The 19,193-nt window shown below is 47.2% G+C and overlaps 1 protein-coding gene across 5 annotated transcripts in view; it reads right to left on the bottom strand.

Moving 5' to 3' along the window:
- The window catches only part of hdac4 (histone deacetylase 4), a 255,347-nt gene that overhangs the window by 110,296 nt on the left and 125,858 nt on the right, over positions 1-19,193 (bottom strand). The window contains exon 1 of one of the 5 annotated variants that reach the window (XM_029703523.1): positions 4,077-4,853. The exons of the other annotated variants lie outside the window; for them this stretch is intronic. Within the exon in view, the coding sequence (XP_029559383.1) occupies positions 4,077-4,080 (4 nt within the window). The 5' untranslated portion in view covers positions 4,081-4,853. Of the gene's footprint in view, positions 1-4,076; positions 4,854-19,193 lie in introns of those variants that run through there. 5 annotated transcript variants of the gene reach the window in all.

Raw genomic sequence — 19,193 nt, forward strand, 5'->3', positions numbered from 1 at the left:
TTCTATCTCTCACTGTTCAAATAAACCTACCATTAAAATTATAGACTGATTATTTCTTTGTCAGTGGGCAAACGTACAAAATCAGCAGGGGATCAAATACTTTTTTCCCTCACTGTACACTGAAAACATACACTGGCCACTCAAATTGAATGCCACCCAAAACACGCAGGCGCGCACACAGACGCACGTTTAAGTACGCGCACACAAACACACACCAAGCTGCTTCATTCTGAATGCAGATTGTGGGTGAATAAAAGTTCCAGTGGTTGGATATCCCCACTCTGGGTGGATTCCAATGGGAAGACATCACTTTGCAAGCCAGCATAATGTGACTTGATGCTGGTTTTGTGGGTGACCAGCACGTGCTTTTAACAATTGTTACGATTATTTTATAAGGGCGGCAGGTAGCCTAGCGGTTAGAGCGTTTGGGCCAGTAACCGAAAGGTCGCTGGTTTGAATACCCGAGCCGACAAGGTGAAAAATCTGTCGATGTTCCCTTGAGCAAGGCACTTAACCCTCATTTGCTCCAGGTGCTCCGTACTACTATGGCTGACCCTGTAAAACAACACATTTCACTGCACCTATCCGGCGCATATGACAATACATCTTTATCCTTTTTTTTAACTCAGGCTAACACACGTACACTGGCCACTCAAATCAAATGCCACACAAAACGCAACCTTTCCATCCACTAGCACAGCGTATACCAAACTCCCTCCTAGATAGGCAGTACAAAGTGCAATCTCTGACGGCTACGTTTAAACATGACATGTTGACAGTAAATGAAGCCTAATGTATAGCGCTGTCACTGAAACGCCGCTAGGAAGCAATTAGGCCAGCTAACAGGAGTCGTCGTTCGCTCTGTAATCGTTGCATTTCTGGTTAAACGCTCCCACACGACATGGCCCACACACGCGCACGCACAGACACATCTGAGGCACGCACACAGACACATCTGAGGCACACACACAGACACATCTGAGCAGGCACACAGACACATCTGAGCAGGCACACAGACACATCTGAGCAGGCACACAGACACATTTGAGCAGGCACACAGACACATCTGAGCAGGCACACAGACACATTTGAGCAGGCACACAGACACATCTGAGCAGGCACACAGACACATTTGAGCAGGCACACAGACACATCTGAGCAGGCACACAGACACATTTGAGCAGGCACACAGACACATCTGAGCAGGCACACAGACACATCTGAGCAGGCACACAGACACATCTGAGCAGGCACACAGACACATCTGAGCAGGCACACAGACACATCTGAGCAGGCACACAGACACATCTGAGCAGGCACACAGACATATCGCTGACATTTTAAATAAGGAGTTACAGTCCGTACCAGATTGGGTAATTAATAATAAACGTATCTTAAATATATCTAAAACCAAAAGCATTGTATTTGGTTCAGAACATTATTTAAGATGTAAACCTCAACTGGAGCGGTGCATAAAGAGTGTGACCATTGAGGAAGCTGAACTCCTGGGGATAACATTGGATGGTCAGTTATCACGGTCAAGTCATATCAACAAAGTTGTTGTGAACATGGGGAGGGGTGTGTCTGTTAATAAAAGACATTCTGCGTTTTTGACCCCAAAAATTAAGAAAAAAAACCGGGAAAAAAACATCAACTAGATGCTCAGGCTCTGGTTTTGTCCCATCTTGATTACTGTCCGCTAACATGGTCAAATGCAACAAAGAAAGACCTAGCAAAGCTGCAGCTGGCTCAAAACAGAGCGGTATGCCCTTAACTGCACACACAGAACTACTGTAACAACGACATGCATGATAGTCCTGGTTGAGGGTTGAGATGAACTGTACCTCTTCTAGTTTTTACTGTGATCAACATTTCCGATTCTTTGATAACGTTCAGCTCAGACACCCATACCCCACAAGACACTCCACCAGTGGTCTCTTCACAATCCCCAAGTCCAAAACGAATTCACGTCAACGCACAGTATTATACAGAGCCTTGATCAGCAAGGAACTTCCTTCCAATTTCCAATGACTCAAGCAAACAGTAAAAATGTCCTTTAAAAAAAACGACATCTCGTGGAACGGTGTGGACTGTGAGGGGACACGCACACAAACACACTAAACACAAATATTTGTGTTGTTGTATTGTTTGTATCATTTCTAGTAGTGTATCAGTGTTCTGTTGCTTATATCAGTGTCCTGTAACCAATCCAAATAAACAAATACATATATAATCAAACGTAGATGCACACAAACACCCTCACAAATAAGCATCCCTGTGTGTGTGTGTGTGTGTGTATCTGTGTGTGTGTGTGTGTGTGTGTGAAAGAGAGACAAAGAGCGTGGAAGCACTATCGGGTGTACTACAGAGGACGGTACCACATAAAACTTGGCTGGGAGACTATGTTAAGAAACAGTGACACAAAACTGACCTTAGATCAGAAGAGTCTAGGGGGCAAGCTCCGCCTACTCCAAGTGGCCTCAATCAACAAACACATCAAGGATCATGGGAAAGATCATAGAAATCGGATATATTTATAGCGCAGGTTAAACCACAGAAGCTACTGGACTGGTATCCCCCCCCCCCCCACAGTAGGGATTAAGGATTACCATTATATCACGGCACCAAGGACCCACACAGATGCTTTAGAGGGGAAAGAGGTTCCCTGAAGACCCCTGGAGCGAGGCAACTGGTTGGCTGGAGGGGAAAGAGGGGAGTACAGTAGGTGGACGGACCAATCGTTTTTTTGTCGTTGGGTCCAGTGGGTTGCGTTTGTGGTGGAGTGTTTGTGGTTACGGTCAGAGAGCACATGGTTGGTGGCTGAGAATAGTGTGTTTGTGTGTCCTTTTTGTGCATACATGTTACATTTGTCCAAGAGTGTATGCTGCCTCTCTCTCTCTCCTCTCTCTCTCTCCCACCTCCCACTCTCTCTCTCCTACTCTCTCCCACCTCTCACTACCACTCTCTCCTTTCTCAAGCCATCTCCCTTCCCTCCCTTCTTTACACCCCTCTACCTCTTTTCTTCTCCTATCCTCTCTCTCTCTCCCGCCCACCTCTACCTGTATGCACGGTATGTAAACACAGTGATCACAGAGGTTCCACACACAGGGGATAAACCCACAGTCAAACATACCCGACTCAGCCCTTAGGCTCCTTATTACTGTAACGTATCACTGGTTTTACACGAGGCGCTACGCTCCACCTAATCTCACTCAACCACAAACTGAATCCAACCGAACTCACACTCGACCCCACTCCATCTGCCAGTCAGCTAACAGGCAGTTTAGAGTCATAGGTCAAATAAATCAATGTAAGGCTTTTAAAACATCAGACAGCGTAATGCCAAGGGAAAAGTCGTGTTGCACTCCTCTTTCAGCCAAAGCCTCAACATCATCCTTCCTCTATTCCTCCCTTCCCTGTCTCATGTTCTTCTCTCCATTTAGTTTCTCTCCATCTGTGTGTTTCACACGCTGCTCTGCTTCTCTCTCCCTGTCCCTTTCTTTCGCTCCCCGTCTCTCCCTCTCCCTCCCCTTCTCTCGCCATGTGGTGCAGGGCAGACACTCTGCGCCAGGACACAGTGAAGTGGAACACACACACACACACACAATTTATGCGGCACACAGAAGCATTCACAAAAACACAAGACACCAACACTACCCACTAAACACTTCCCAGTCCGCGCGGTACACAATTTCAAGATTACGTGACACACATAATTCCCCAAAATATGAAGAAGTTACGCTAACACAAATACACACAAGATACACACAAACACACACACACACACTTGCTCTCTCACATAAGAACACACAGAACCCACACATCCACGGCGCTCAGTAGTAGGTAGTGGCCACAGCCATCTGCTCCATTGAGTGCTCAAGGCTGCAGAGCAGAGTGTGCGATAACACATCACCACCATTCAACAAACACACAGTCTACTCAGCCTGTCCCCACACACACACACCAACACCAACAGCCACAGACAACCCCAAACAGGCAAGCACACACACACACACACACACACACACATACAGAGGACTGGGTACACACTGTACAGCGCAGAGCTCCTCGCTCACCCATCAGTTGTGCTGTCCAGATGGTGTGTGGCCAACGCGATCGCTTGATCAGCCTCACTGAACCAGAGCTAAACTCTCCACCGCTGACACACCACACGCCGTAAAACACCGCCTCAAGTCCACAGCAGACGCCGGTACAGTGCTCTCAGTCGCCACCTCTCTGTTTTCTCTCTCTGTCGCTCTCCTTCTCTCACTCCGCTCTGTTTGCTCTCGCCCTCTGGCTGTGTCTCTCGCTCGTTCAGTCATCTCACTGGTCCCCTCCCCTCTTTCCCTCTCCAGGGGCTGGTGACATCAGAGGGCAGTTTTAGGCATGCTGAGTGTTTGTGCGCCTCTCTCCCCCTCTCCCTCCCTCCCTCCTTGAACAGGCTGATTTTTACAGAAGGGACAGACCTACTGTGGGGAACTCTGCTTCTCACTGTCTATATCCATCTTCCTCATTCTTTTCTTTCTCTCTAACTCTCTCCTTTCCATATTTGAACTCTCTCTACATCTGTCACTCTCCCCCTCCTTTCCCCCTCTTCTTTTTCACCCATTTACTTCTGTGTTCTTCTATGTCCCTCTCTCTATACTTCTGTTCATGTCTACCTCTTTTCCTATACCTCCTTTGTCAGTCTTCTTGTCCTCCGTCATTCCTCCCTATCTCGCGCATGTCTGCTCAGATACCGCCATCGATAATGCTCTCCTTTTCCATTTCACCTGTTCTCCATCCCTTCCTCATCCCTCCATCTCCATACCTTTCCTTTTTGTTTTCTTCCCTCTCTTCCCAATCTCCTTCCCAGCCTCCCCCTCTCTCTCTCCCCCCCCTCTCTCCCTCCCTCCCTCTCCCTCCCCCTCCATATCCCTCTCTCATTAAGTCCACATGGGTTGGGTGTGATTCCAGACTGCTATATGGCCAGTCAGTGCGCAGCAGGCTCTGGTCTACAGGGAAAGTGCTCGAGAGAAGATTTACAGATTAGCAAGTCACTGTGGCGGGGTGGCGCAGCCAGACGCCACAATTAGATTGCCTCATTTCTCTCTCCATCTCTAATTCTCTATCCATCTATCAATTCCCTCTCTCCATCACTATCTTTTTCCTTTTCTATCCCTTCCCTCTAACAGTCTCTTTCTCTATCTATCCCTTCTGTCTCCCTACATCTATCTTACTTAATCTCTCTCTCCTACCTATCTCAAGTTCTCACTTTCTCTCTCTCCTTCTTCTTAGAAAATGTTTTGCTATCTAGAACCTAAAAGGGTTCTTTGGCCGTCCCCATAGCATAACCCTTTGAAGAACCCTTTTTGGTTGCAGGTAGAGTTCTACCTGGAAGCAAAATTGGTTCTCCTATGGGGACAGCTGAAGAACCCTTTTGGAACCCTTTTTCGCAGAGTGTATCCCTGAACGGTACAATCACCCCCCTCTCGCATTCTCCCTTTCCCTCCCTCGGGATCTCTCTCCACCCCTCTATAGCATGAGTTCATTCGCTGGACTAGCTGACGGATAGATCGGAGAGAAGAGAAAGATTTGCCAAAACCTTTCCTTTGGGCAGCATCTGGTTGGCTTTCCCACTCATGCATGTCTCTTCACAGTCAACAGCCAGCTGTTGCTAATGCCATCAACATCTCTGGCTGTGCATTGCTTTGCCTAATGGCCTCCTCTACTCGATCTCTCTCTGGTAACTGTAACGTGGATATGACTTTGAAGAGTACCCTGTCTACTGCTATAGATCATTGAAATATACATATGGATATGTGCGCACCTATGCATGCATACACACGCAAGTACACACACACTGTACATGCACACACACGCTTAATGTCCACGCACTGCACACCCACACACAAGATTAGTCAGTCATATACATGCTTTCCCATGTGATTATGCGGCCGTGTGTGTGCATCGTGAGTGTGAGTATGTACCGCGTGTCTGTGAGAGGTAACGGGGAGACATTGGACACACTGTTCCACTGAGAAGATCAATGTAGCGTTTACTCCTCTGTGATCAATGCACTAAATGTATCAATAGCAGCCCTCACATATTATTATCAGCGGGATATGTCTCAAGAGGTTTTTCACAAACCAGGGCCCATATTCACAAGGCATTTCAGAGTAGGCCCGCTGAGCTAGGATCAGGTTGTCCCTGTCCATATAATCCTATTAACTATGGTCTGAAAGGCTAAACTGATCCGAGTTCAGCTTTCCTATTCTGAGACTCTTTATGAATACTGGCCCAGGAAATACAAACCTATAGTTGGACAGCGTTCCTCCTCTGGTTGACTGGATAGAAGTTCCGAGGTCCTTTCGGATAGAAACGTTTTGTGTAAGGGCCTCCAGAGTGGTACAGGGGTCCAAGGCACTGCATCGCAGTGCTTGAGGAATCACTACAGACCCGGGTTCATTCCCAGGCTGTGTTACAACCGGCCGTGACCGAGAGTCCCATAGGGCAACGCACAATTGGCCCAGCATCGTCCGGGTTAGTGGAAGGTTTGGCCTGGGATGCTTTACTTGGCTCATCGCACTCTAGCGATTCCTTGTGGTGGGCTGGGAGCCTGCAGGCTGACTTCGGTCGTCACTTGAACGGTGTTTCCTCCGACACATTGGTGCAGCTGGCTTCCGGGTTAAGCGGGCGGGTGTTAAGAGGCGCGGTTTGGCGGGTCATGTTTCGGAGGACGCATGACTCGACCTTCGCCTCTCCCGAGCCTGTTGGGGAGTTGCAGAGATGAGGCAAGATCGTAATTGGATATCACTAAATTGGGGGAGAAAAAGGGGATAAAATACAACAAATAATAATTTTTTTTAAAAGTGTTGTTTAGAACCGATGTCACGTCCTGGCCAGTATAAGGTTAATTGTTTTGTAGTTTGGTCAGGACGTGGCAGAGGGTATTTGTTTTATGTGGTTCAGGGTGGTGTGTTTTGTTAAAAGGGTGTTTGATTTAGTAATTCCGGGTTTTGGTTTATGTTTAGGTATTTCTATGTGGAGTCTAGTGAGTGTATGTCTATGTTTGGTTAATTGGGGTTGGGACTCTCAGTTGAAGGCAGGTGTTGTCTATCTGCCTTTGATTGAGAGTCCCATATAGTAGGGTGTGTTTGTGTTTGGTATTTGTGGGTGATTGTTCTGTGTTTAGCCTTAGGCTTTGCCAGACTGTTTGTTGTTCGTTCGTTAGTTTTCGCATTCTTGGTTATTTTTGTACGTTCATTTTGGAAAGTTAAATAAACATCAAGATGAGCCTGCACATACCTGCTGCGTTTTGGTCCTCCTTCACCGACGACAACCGTGACAGAATCACCCACCACTCAAGGACCAAGCAGCAGAGGAAGGAGCAGAAGGAATTCGAGTTGGACTGGCGGGAGAAGTGGACTTGGGAGGAAATTCTGGACGGGGCCGGACCTTGGCATCAGGCTGGGGATTATCGCCGCCCGCAGTGGGAAATTGAGGCAGCCAAGGCAGAGAGGCGGTGGTACGAGGCCATAGACGCGCTGAGGGAGAAGCACGAGAGGCACCCCCAATAATTTTTTTGGGGGGGCACACAGGTAGTTTGGCTAGGCGTAAGAAGAGCCGGAAGCCAGCTACCCATGGTTATATGGAGGAGCGTATGGGGTGGAGAGCGCTATGTTTCGCTGAGGAGCGCACTATCTCACCCATACGCACGCACAGTCCGGTGCGAGTTATTCCAGCCCCTCGCAGGTGCCGTGCTAGAGCGGGCATCCAGCCTGGTAGGAGGATGCCTGCGCAGCGCATCTGGTCGCCGGTACGCCTCCGAGGACCAGGCTACCCAACTCCCGCTCTACGCACGGCTACCATCAGGCCCCTGCACAGCCCAGTCTGCCCTGTACGAGCACCCCGCTCGTACAGGGCTACTAGTTCCATCCAGCCAAGGCGGGTTGTGCAGGAGGTAAGATCTAGACCGACTGTGCGCCTCCATAGCCCTGGGTTTCCAGCTCCTGTCTCTCGTGCGGACCCGGAAGTGCGTCAACCCAGTCCGACTCGTCCTGTTCCCGCTCCCCGCACTAGCCTTCAAGTGCGTAAACCCAGCCTCGCCAGTCAACAGTCGTCGGAGCTGCCCGCCAGTCAACAGTCGTCGGAGCTGCCCGCCAGTCAACAGTCGTCGGAGCTGCCCGCCAGTCAACAGTCGTCGGAGCTGCCCGCCAGTCAACAGTCGTCGGAGCTGCCCGCCAGTCAACAGTCGCCGGAGTGGCCAGACTGCGCTGAACTGCCGGAGTGGCCAGACTGCGCTGAACTGCCGGAGTGGCCAGACTGCGCTGAACTGCCGGAGTGGCCAGACTGCGCTGAACTGCCGGAGTGGCCAGACTGCGCTGAACTGCCGGAGTGGCCAGACTGCCCTGAACTGCCGGAGTGGCCAGACTGCCCTGAACTGCCGGAGTGGCCAGACTGCCCTGAACTGCCGGAGTGACCAGACTGCCCTGAACTGCCGGAGCGGCCAGACTGCCCTGAAATGCCGGAGCGGCCAGACTGCGCTGAACTGCCGGAGCGGCCAGACTGCGCTGAACTGCCGGAGTGGCCAGACTGCCCTGAACTGCCGGAGTGGCCAGACTGCCCTGAACTGCCGGAGTGGCCAGACTGCGCTGAACTGCCGGAGTGGCCAGACTGCCCTGACTGTCCTGATTTGCCAGACTGCCCAGACTGTCCCGAGTTGCCAGACTGCCCAGACTGTCCCGAGCAGCCAGACTGCCCAGACTGTCCCGAGTTGCCAGACTGCCCAGACTGTCCCGAGTTGCCAGACTGCCCAGACTGTCCCGAGCTGCCAGACTGTCCCGAGCTGCCAGACTGCCCAGACAGCCTGGAACGGCCTGAGCCGGAGCCACCTCCAGAAATAGGTGGGTTGGGGAGGGGGGGTGTAGCACAGTGCCGTCGTTGACGGCAGCCACCCTCCCTTCCCTCCCTTTAGAAAAGGGGAATTTTTCTTTTGGTGTTGCTTGGGGTTATTTTTTGTTAAGGTGCTTCCGGGGTAGCACCTTTAAGGGGGGGGTACTGTCACGTCCTGGCCAGTATAAGGTTAATTGTTTTGTAGTTTGGTCAGGACGTGGCAGAGGGTATTTGTTTTATGTGGTTCAGGGTGGTGTGTTTTGTTAAAAGGGTGTTTGATTTAGTAATTCCGGGTTTTGGTTTATGTTTAGGTATTTCTATGTGGAGTCTAGTGAGTGTATGTCTATGTTTGGTTAATTGGGGTTGGGACTCTCAGTTGAAGGCAGGTGTTGTCTATCTGCCTTTGATTGAGAGTCCCATATAGTAGGGTGTGTTTGTGTTTGGTATTTGTGGGTGATTGTTCTGTGTTTAGCCTTAGGCTTTGCCAGACTGTTTGTTGTTCGTTCGTTAGTTTTCGCATTCTTGGTTATTTTTGTACGTTCATTTTGGAAAGTTAAATAAACATCAAGATGAGCCTGCACATACCTGCTGCGTTTTGGTCCTCCTTCACCGACGACAACCGTGACAACCGACATGATGTTATGTAGAACAGGGAATCATGTCAGCTCTATTCCTTAGATTTCCATCCGCAACGTTCTGAACATTTCAGTTTGCAGAATACTCTGACCACCCACCAACCCTGTCCTGCTGCTCTGCTCTCCCCTGCACACAAAACACCTGGATGTGATTAGGCCACCTTATCTTTGAGCTCTAACGTGCCTGACGTCAATAACACCTAATGGCCCACACTGTCAATGGACCAAAACACAGGGGGGAAAACCCTCCTCACACTCAGATATATATACACACACACACACACACACACACACACACACACACACACACACACACACACACACAGCAAACATAAGGAAGTATATAGATAATCATGCATGCCTAGGTGGAAGTGCACATAAAAAACATATTAATTTTTTTATATTTTTTTTATCCATCTCTGATAACAAATTCAGCCATGCCCACTTGTGGCTTATATAACCCATAACAAAGTTTGGTTTCTTTCCCTTTAACCTCCGCCCCCCACACACACACACACACAGACATACACGCAGACACCCACATGGACCTCTGTGCGCACACAAACTCATATGTTTTTATTTCCACCTCTGGATTGAGGGCCATCTTGACGAGACGGAAATAGTGTCAACTTCCCTAGGCGTGGAAGGTATGGAGACGATTAGGCATATTCATGAGCCAGCAACCTTCCAAATTCCATTCCATTATTATGGAGGAAGTCTAGAGTGACAGTGAGGTGTGTTTGTTAACTTTCCTCTCCTTCTCTGGGGTGTTTTTGGGTTGTGTTCTCCGTCTGCTGGCATGAGGGAGCCGTCTAAACACCTGCCAGAACAGTGTGCTACGTGTGCGGTAAATAATGCATCGGCCGTAATGATGCAGTGTGAGTCTGTGTAGGAATCCGCGTGGCAGGCTGGCAGATGAGGATGATGAATAAGTCATGTGTCGGGAGTCCGCTCCAAAACAAGAAGCTCGGGAGGACAACGTCAACTCCGACTTCACCCCTCCCTCTGCTACAATTTTTTCCTCTTTTCCCTTCGAGACACTAGCCTGACTCCAAATATGTGAAATACACCCTAATTTATTATTGATTTATATTATTTATAATACCTTGTCTCCCTCTCTCTCTCTCTTTCATTCTCTCTCCCCCTCTCTCTACAAGTTAGCCAAGACACGTTAGCCCTTTCTGCAGGAGCCTGAGACAGACATACAATCAGGTCATCACGGTGAAACACGCTACATCGAGCGGGGCCCGGAGCAAGATGTGGTCGCCCCTTTGATTAATGCCACAATGTTAATTGTACATAGAGCAAACTTTAAATGAAATGTTTGAGGAATTACATATAGCGTTAGCTACTAGCTAGCGTTGCCTTTCGCAGAGAGAGTGTTTGGAAACTGACAGAGGGGTTTGGTTCAGTCTGTGTGTGTTTCTGTGTGTGTGAACACGCATGCGTGCGTGCGAGAGAGACATTGTTGGAGACTGAAGGCCTTCCTTTTGCTAGTGTTTCAGGGAGCCAGCCAGAGGCCCTTTGCTAGAAGGGAGGAGCAATTATTATATTCCTGAAAACAAAGTTGATGCGTTGTTTGTTAGCTTGTTAGTTTATGCCCAGCACCTAATTGCAGCCATGAATGGCTGTTTCTTCTCATGTCAGCGCACAAGGCCACACCGAGACAAAGGACGTTCATTCAGACACACAATTGGGCTTCTACGCACACACAAACACACAAACAAAAACAAACACGGACAAGCAGACACAGACACACACAACCACACACACCTTAACACACAGATAGACAGATTCAAGCACGGGAGGTTGGAGAGAACGGGCTCGTGGTAATGACTGGAGCGGAATGAGTGGAACGGTATCAAATACATCAAACACATGGTTTCCATCCTCCCCTCTGCAGCCTCCTGTGGATTCTAGGAATAACAATCAAAATGCACAACTAAAGCTGCCTGCCTGCCTCTGCTCTGCTAACAAGCACTGTGCCCTCTAACCCATTACTGAACTAAACCAACACACCAACAACAAATCAACTTGCCTTTGTTCTGAACAACAAACAGCCTTAAATACTATTCCTGACATTTCCATCCGCAACGTTCTGAACATTTAAGTTTGCAGAAACCTCTGACCACCCACCAACCCTGTCCTGCTGCCCTGTTCTCCCCTGCACACACATATTATTTAAAATACCTCGTCTCCCTCTCTCTCTCTTTCATTCTCTCTCCCCCTCTCTCTACAAGTTAGCCAAGACACGTTAGCCCTTTCTGCAGGAGCCTGAGACAGACATACAATCAGGTCATCACGGTGAAACACGCTACATCGAGCGGGGCCGGAGCAAGATGTGGTCGCCCCTTTGATTAATGCCACAATGTTAATTGTACATAGAGCAAACTTTAAATGAAATGTTTGAGGAATTACGTATAGCGTTAGCTACTAGCTAGCGTTGCTTTTCGCAGAGAGAGTGTTTGGGTTTGGTTCAGTCTGTGTGTGTTTCTGTGTGTGTGAACACGCATGCGTGCGTGCGAGAGAGACATTGTTGGAGACTGAAGGCCTTCCTTTTGCTAGACATCAATGGCCCCCTTCTTGGTTTTAAAAACAATCGGCCGGTCTGAGTTTTTGGGCGCATGACGAGCTCAACTCATCCATTTTTACTGACTCCCTCCCTCCCTTTTACTTTTCCATCCACCACTCCTTCAATGGTAATGCCCTACTAGCGTAATCAAGAGGGGTTGCAGTAGAGAGGGGGCCATTAGCCGTTAGCTATGCTAGCTCGCTAGCCCAGTCCAGCGCACTTTAAATCATGTGGATCAAAACCACGACCCTATAGTTAGCATCACTAGCACTATCAGAGGGGTACAAGAGTAGAAGCATATAAAATGGTATATATATAAAATGGCTATATACAGGGGGTACCGGTGCAGAGTCAATGTGCGGGGGCACCAGTGTCGAGGTAATTGAGGTAATCTGTACATGTAGGTAGAGTTGTTAAAGTGGCTATGCATAGATAATAACAGAGCAGCGTGGGGGGGGGCAATGCAAATAGTCTGGGTAGCCATTTGATTAGATGTTCAGGAGTCTTATGGCTTGGGGGTAGAAGCTGTTTAGAAGCCTCTTGGACCTAGACTTGGCGCGCCGGTACCGCTTGCCGTGCAGTAGCAGAGAGAACAGCCTATGACAAGGGTGGCTGGAGTTTTTGACAATTTTTAGGGCCTTCCTCTGACACCGCCTGGTATAGAGGTCCTGGATGGCAGGAAGCTTGGCCCGAGTGATGTACTGAGCTGTACTCACTACCCTCTGTAGTGCCTTGAGGTCGGAGGCCGAGCAGTTGTCATACCAGGCAGTGATGCAACCTGTCAGGATGCTCTCGATGGTGCAGCTGTAAAACCTTTTGAGGATCTGAGGACCCATGCCAAATCTTTTCAGTCTCCTGAGGTGGAATAGGTTTTGTCGTGCCCTCTTCACGACTGTCTTGGTGTGCTTGGACCTGTGCTTGGACCCTGTTAGTTTGTTGATGTGGACGCCAAGGAACTTGAAATTCTCAACCTGCTCTACAACCGCCCCATCGATGAGAATGGGGGCGTTCTCGGTCCTCCTTTTCCTGTAGTCCACAATCATCCATCTCCTTTGTATTGACCACGTTGAGGGAGAGGTTGTTGTCCTTGCACCACACAGGCAGGTCTCTGACCTCCTCCCTTTAGGCTGTCTCATTGTTGCCTATGATCAGGCCTACGTGTCATCAGCAAACTTAATGATGGTGTTGGAGTTGTGCCTGGCCGTGCAGTCATGAGTGAACAGGGAGTACAGGAGGGAACTGAGCACGCACCCCTGAGGATCGGTGTGGCGGATGTTTTGTTACCTACCCTTACCACCTGGGGGCAGCCTGTCAGGAAGTCCAGGATCAGTTGCAGAGGGAGATGTTTAATCCCAGGGTCCCTAGTTTAGTGATGAGCTATGGTGTTGAACTCTGAGCTGTAGTCAATGAATAGCATTCTCACATAGGTGTTCCTTTTGTCCAGGTGTGAAAGGGCAGTGTGGAGTGCAATAGAGATTGCATCATCTGTGGATATGTTGGGGCGGTATGCAAATTTCTGGGATAATGGTGTTGATGTGAGCCATGACCAGCCTTTCAAAGCATTTCTTGGCTACAGATGTGAGTGCTACGGGTCTGTAGTCATTTAGGCAGGTTACCTTACTGTTCTTGGGCATGGTGGTCTGCTTGAAACATGTTGGTATTACAGACTCAGTCAGGGACAGGTTGAAAATGTCAGTGAAGACACTTGCCAGTTGGTCAGCGCATGCTCGGAGTACACGTCCTGGTAATCCGTCTGACCCTGCGGCCTTGTGAATGTTGACCTGTTTAAAGGTCTTACTCACATCGGCTGAGGAGATCGTGATCACAGTCATCCAGAACAGCTGATGCTCTCATGCATGTTTCAGTGTTACTTGCCTAGAAGCGAGCGTAGAAGTTATTTAGCTCGTCTGGTAGGCTCGCGTCACTCGGCATTCAACATGCATTCAACATGCTTAACAGGCCTCAGGGCAGAAGCCTATCTCCTTTTTTTTGCATCTTGATGTACAAGAAGTAGCCTAACACTCCTTGTACAGGACACTAGTCTGTCCCAGGGCCTTTATTTTTATATTTAACCTTTATTTCACTAGGGAAGTCAGTTAAGAACAAATTCTTATTTACAATGATGGCCTACACCGGCCTTATCCAAGTCCGTCTCCTTAACCCGTTACACTCGTGGAAATTGGTCTATATGGACAGGGCCAAATTGAAATGTTTCTAACAGAAGAACTATAAAAAGCACGACCATGGTAGCAATTGAGAAAGAACACTTTGGAGAAATGATCAGACCAAAGGTGAAGACAGTTCACCTGACACAAGACTGAATCCAAACATTACACTTGATTTTATGTGCATTTTACATTTACTGTACTTCACACAGCATTGTTAATAACGAAACCTGAAAATACTCTGGATACATTCAGTAACATAATAAGAATATTAATTGATGTTTTGGAGTAGATGAACGATATGAAAAAGGATTACACAGGTATTGAGTGAGAGGTCTAACTGGTGTCTCTAGCTGTATAGTTATATCTAAAAAAATATTACTTTTTTATGTTTCATTCTAGATTTTTATGAAATTCACTGAGGATGGTCCCCTTCCTCATCTGAGGAGCCTCCACTGGAGAGAACCAATATGTATTTGTATTTATTATGGATCCCCATTAGCTCCTGCCAAATCAGCAGCTACTCTTCCTGGGGTCCAGCAAAATTAAGGCAGTTTATACAATTTTAAAAACATTACAATACATTCTCAGATTTCACAACACACCGTGTGCCCTCAGGCTCCTACTCCACCACTACCACATATCTACAGTACTAAATCCATGTGTATGTACAGTGAGTATGTTATCGTGTGTGTGTGTGTGTGTGCACGCGCTTGTGTCTGTGCCAGTGTTTGTGTTGCTTCACAGTCCCCGCTGTTCCATAAGGTGTTTTTTAATCTGTTTTTTTTTTAAATCTAATTTTACTGCTTGCGTCAGTTACCTGATGTGGAATAGAGTTCCATGTAGTCATGGCTCTATGTAGTACTGTGTGCCTCCCATAGTCTGTTCTGGACTTAGGGACTGTGAAGAGATGTCTTGTGGGCTATGCATGGGTGTCCGAGCTGTGTGCCAGTAGTTTAGACAGACAGCTCGGTGCATTCAACATGTCAATACCTCTCATGAATAAAAGTAGTGATGAAGTCAATATCTCCTGGCTGAAAGTGGAGAGATTGACTTCATCACTACATGCATATTATTAATATTAGCTCTCTGTGTACATCCAAAGGCCAGCCATGCTGCCCTGTTCTGAGCCAATTTAAATTTTCCTAAGTCTTTTTTTTGTGGCACCTGACCACACGACTGAACAGTAGTCAAGGTGCGACAAAACTAGGGCCTGTAGGACCTGCCTTGATGATAGTGTTGTTAAGAAGGCAGAGCATCGCTTTATTATTGACAGACTTCTCCCCATCTTAGCTACTACGGCGTCAATATGATTTGACCATGACAGTTTACCATCTAGGGTTACTCCAAGCAGTTTAGTCATCTCAACTTGCTCTATTTCCACATGATTTATTACAAGATTTAGTTGAGGTTTAGGGTTTAGTGAGTGTTTTGTTCCAAATACAAAGCTTTTAGTTTTAGAAATATTTAGGGCTAACTTATTCCTTGCCACCCACTCTGAAACTAACTGCAGCTCTTGTTGAGTGTTGTAGTCATTTTAGTCGCTGTAGTAGCGGATGTGTACAGTCGTGGCCAAAGGTTTTGACAATGACACAAATATTAATTTCCACAAAGTTTGCTGCTTCAGTGTCTTTAGATATTTTTGTCAGATGTTACTATGGAATACTGAAGTATAATTTCAAGCATTTCATAAGTGTCAAAGGCTTTTATTGACAATTACATGAAGTTGATGCAAAGAGTCAATATTTGCAGTGTTGACCCTTCTTTTTCAAGACCTCTGCAATCCGCCCTGGCATGCTGTCAATTAACTTCTGGGCCACATCCTGACTGATGGTCAAGTACAATTCTTGTCTTTCATAATTTGGTCCGATATACTTGGATGTGTAGTGTCAGCGTTTGTTGCTGGCATGTCATCCCTAAGTTTGCTTATCTTGCCAATGAAAAAGTAATTAAAGCAGTTTGCAATATCAGTGGGTTTTGTGATAAATGAGCATCTGATTCAATGAATGATGGAGCCAAGTTGGCTTTCTTTCCAAAAATTTAATTTAAGGTGCTCCAAAGCTTTTCACTATCATTCTTTATATAATTTCTCTTTGTTTCATAGTGTAGTTTTTTAAAACATTTTATTTAGTTTAGTCACATGATTTCTTAATTTGCAGTACATTTGCCAATCAGTTGGGTTGCCAGACTTAATTGCCATACCAGACTTAATTGCCAATCAAACTCATTGCACAATTTTCTGAGCGAATATTGCATTTATAAACGGCCTCCTTTCCAGACCAGTGTGGTCTCAAACAGCCTAAGACACTCTAAACAAAACACCACTGCGGTAGGGGGTCGGGACGTTAATGTTGCTAGCGCTTACCCTAGACATCACCTCAGAGGGAGGATGTTATACGCTAACATTAACCATTAGCCTCTGGCTCCATTTGGTTGGCTTCCCCATAATGGAGGCTCTTTCCCGGATCAGCTGACAGAGCTTTGGTCACAGTGGTCTAGTGTCCGGGAGCTGGAAGCCCCAACAAGGCCTTTAGACCATATGGTGGTCATGGATAATAGATACAGTAAGCTATATACTGACATATATAACCCCAGTATGGCTTTTAAAATACTTAAAACAATAAGCCCTTTGCCTTAAGAGGTGAGACAGCAAGTTCAGAGGAAGAGTAGAGCGTATTAGAGGTGGGAGGGAGGAGTCTTATGTATACCGCCTTTCCACATAGCCACCTAACCCAACTATATCAAAGCTGGTACACATGTAAACATTTATATGGTAATTTAGGTGGTGAATCGAGGGTTAATGAAGTGTAAACAGTAAACTAATGTACAGTACGGGCAGACGTTGCTCTCTGAGGTCACAATCTCCAGATGTCTTTCTCTATGGTCACTGACTGCCAGACAGACGGCGTGCCTAAATCAGACTATGCCCTATACAACATTTATAACATGGTAAAATGGAGCCCCACCACACCCATAACCACGCATGCACACACCCGCGCGCACGCACACACGCTCCTAGACAATAAACGCTCAACTTGATATTGCTTTCAGGATAATGCCACTAAGGCGGATAAAGTAGGTTAGCGCATTGCCCGCTCTGTCGGAAGACAAAAACAAGTCTGTGCCTCAGCTCCTTGCCTTACCCTTCACCAGATTTAATTTCAGTCTAGCCTGTGTGTGTGTGTGTGTGTGTGTGTTTAAAGAGGTCAGACTGAGATATATGGAGGGCATACCCTACAGCACGTCTGCAGTTATATCATTCTGTTTAACTCCATTTTGCCAGACTATCTACTCTTTTACCTCTCTCATCCCCTTCTTTATTTTAGCCTCCTTTCTCTTGATTTCTCTCTCCCTCTCCTTCATCCCTTTCTCCATCTCCATTCACTCCTCCTCTCTATCCTAGTCTCTCTGTGAGGTCACCAGTCCCTGGGTAGGAGGTCTATGTCAACATCATAGTGCCCTCCAAGCTCGTCACTAAGCTCGGGATCCTGCGACTGAACACCTCCCTCTGCAACTGGATCCTGGACTCCCTGACTGGCTGACCCCAGGTGGTAAGAGTAGGCAACAACAACTCCATCACGCTGACCCTCAACATGGGGCCCTCCCAGGGGTGTGTGCTGTACTCCATTTTCACCCAAGACTGTGTGGCCATGCACGACTCCAACTCCATCATAAAGTTTGCTGACGACACGACGGTGGTAGGCCTGATCAGCAACGGCGATGAGACAGCCTACAGGAAGGAGGTCAGAGACCTGGCAGTGTGGTGCCAGGAGCACAACCTCACCCTCAACGGCAGTTAGATCAAGGAGCTGATCTTGGACTACAGGAAACGGGGGTGGGTGCACACCTCCATCCACATTGATTGGGCCGCAGTGGAGGGTCAAAAGCTTCAAGTTCCTCAGTGTCCACATCACTGAGAATTTAACATGGCACTCTCACACCAGCACAATTGTGAAGGAGGCTGAAACGATTTGGCATGGCCCCTCAGATCCTTAAGAACTTAACAGCTGCACCATCAAGAGCATCCTGACCGGTTGTACCACTGTCTGTCATGGCAACCGCACAGCCCTCGACTGGAAGGCACTACAGCGGGTGGTGAGGACAGCCCAGCGTATCACTGGGGGTGAGCTCCCAGCCATCCAGGATGTAAATGCTAGGTGGTGTCTGAGAAAGGCTTGAAATATTGCCAAAGACTCCAGCCACCCAAGGCATGGACTGCTCTCCATGCTCCGGTCCGGCAGGCAGTACTGGTGCATAAAGGCTCAGTCCAACAGACTCTTAAACAGCTCATAACCCCTGGCCATAAGACTGTTAAATGGCTAACAACTACTGCTCCGTCACACCTACGCTGCTGCTAAAATTATTATTGACTAGATGCATTACTACCACTATGGTGCTGTTCATTGAATATTGATTATCATTACCATTAGTGTCCATCTATTTATCCTGCTACTGGTCAGAAATACTTCTGTTTACATGTATATGTTACCATTAGTATATTACCATAAGTATTTATATATTCCAACTACCAGTCACTTTTCAGCCCTGTTTACATGTACAGTACCAGTCAAAAGTTTGGACACACCTACTCATTATTCTACATTGTAGAATAATAGTGAAGACATAAAAAATAACATATGGAATCATGTAGTAAACAAAAAAAGTGTTAACCTCTACGGGCCACGGGGGCAGTATTGAGAATTTTGAAAAAAATATGTGCCCATTTTTAACTGCCTCCTACACCAACTCAGAAGCTAGGATATGCATATTATTAACACATTCGGATAGAAAACACTCTGAATTTTCTAAAACAGTTTGAATGGTGTCTGTAAGTATAACAAAACTCATATTGCAGGCAGAAACCTGTGAAAAATAGATAAAAAAAAATGAGAATTTTGTGACTGTACTATTTAGTGTCATTGTTTTAAAGATACCACAGTGAGAAAG

This window comes from Salmo trutta, chromosome 20, assembly GCF_901001165.1.
Source record: "Salmo trutta chromosome 20, fSalTru1.1, whole genome shotgun sequence".
In the NCBI taxonomy this organism is placed as follows: domain Eukaryota; kingdom Metazoa; phylum Chordata; class Actinopteri; order Salmoniformes; family Salmonidae; genus Salmo; species Salmo trutta.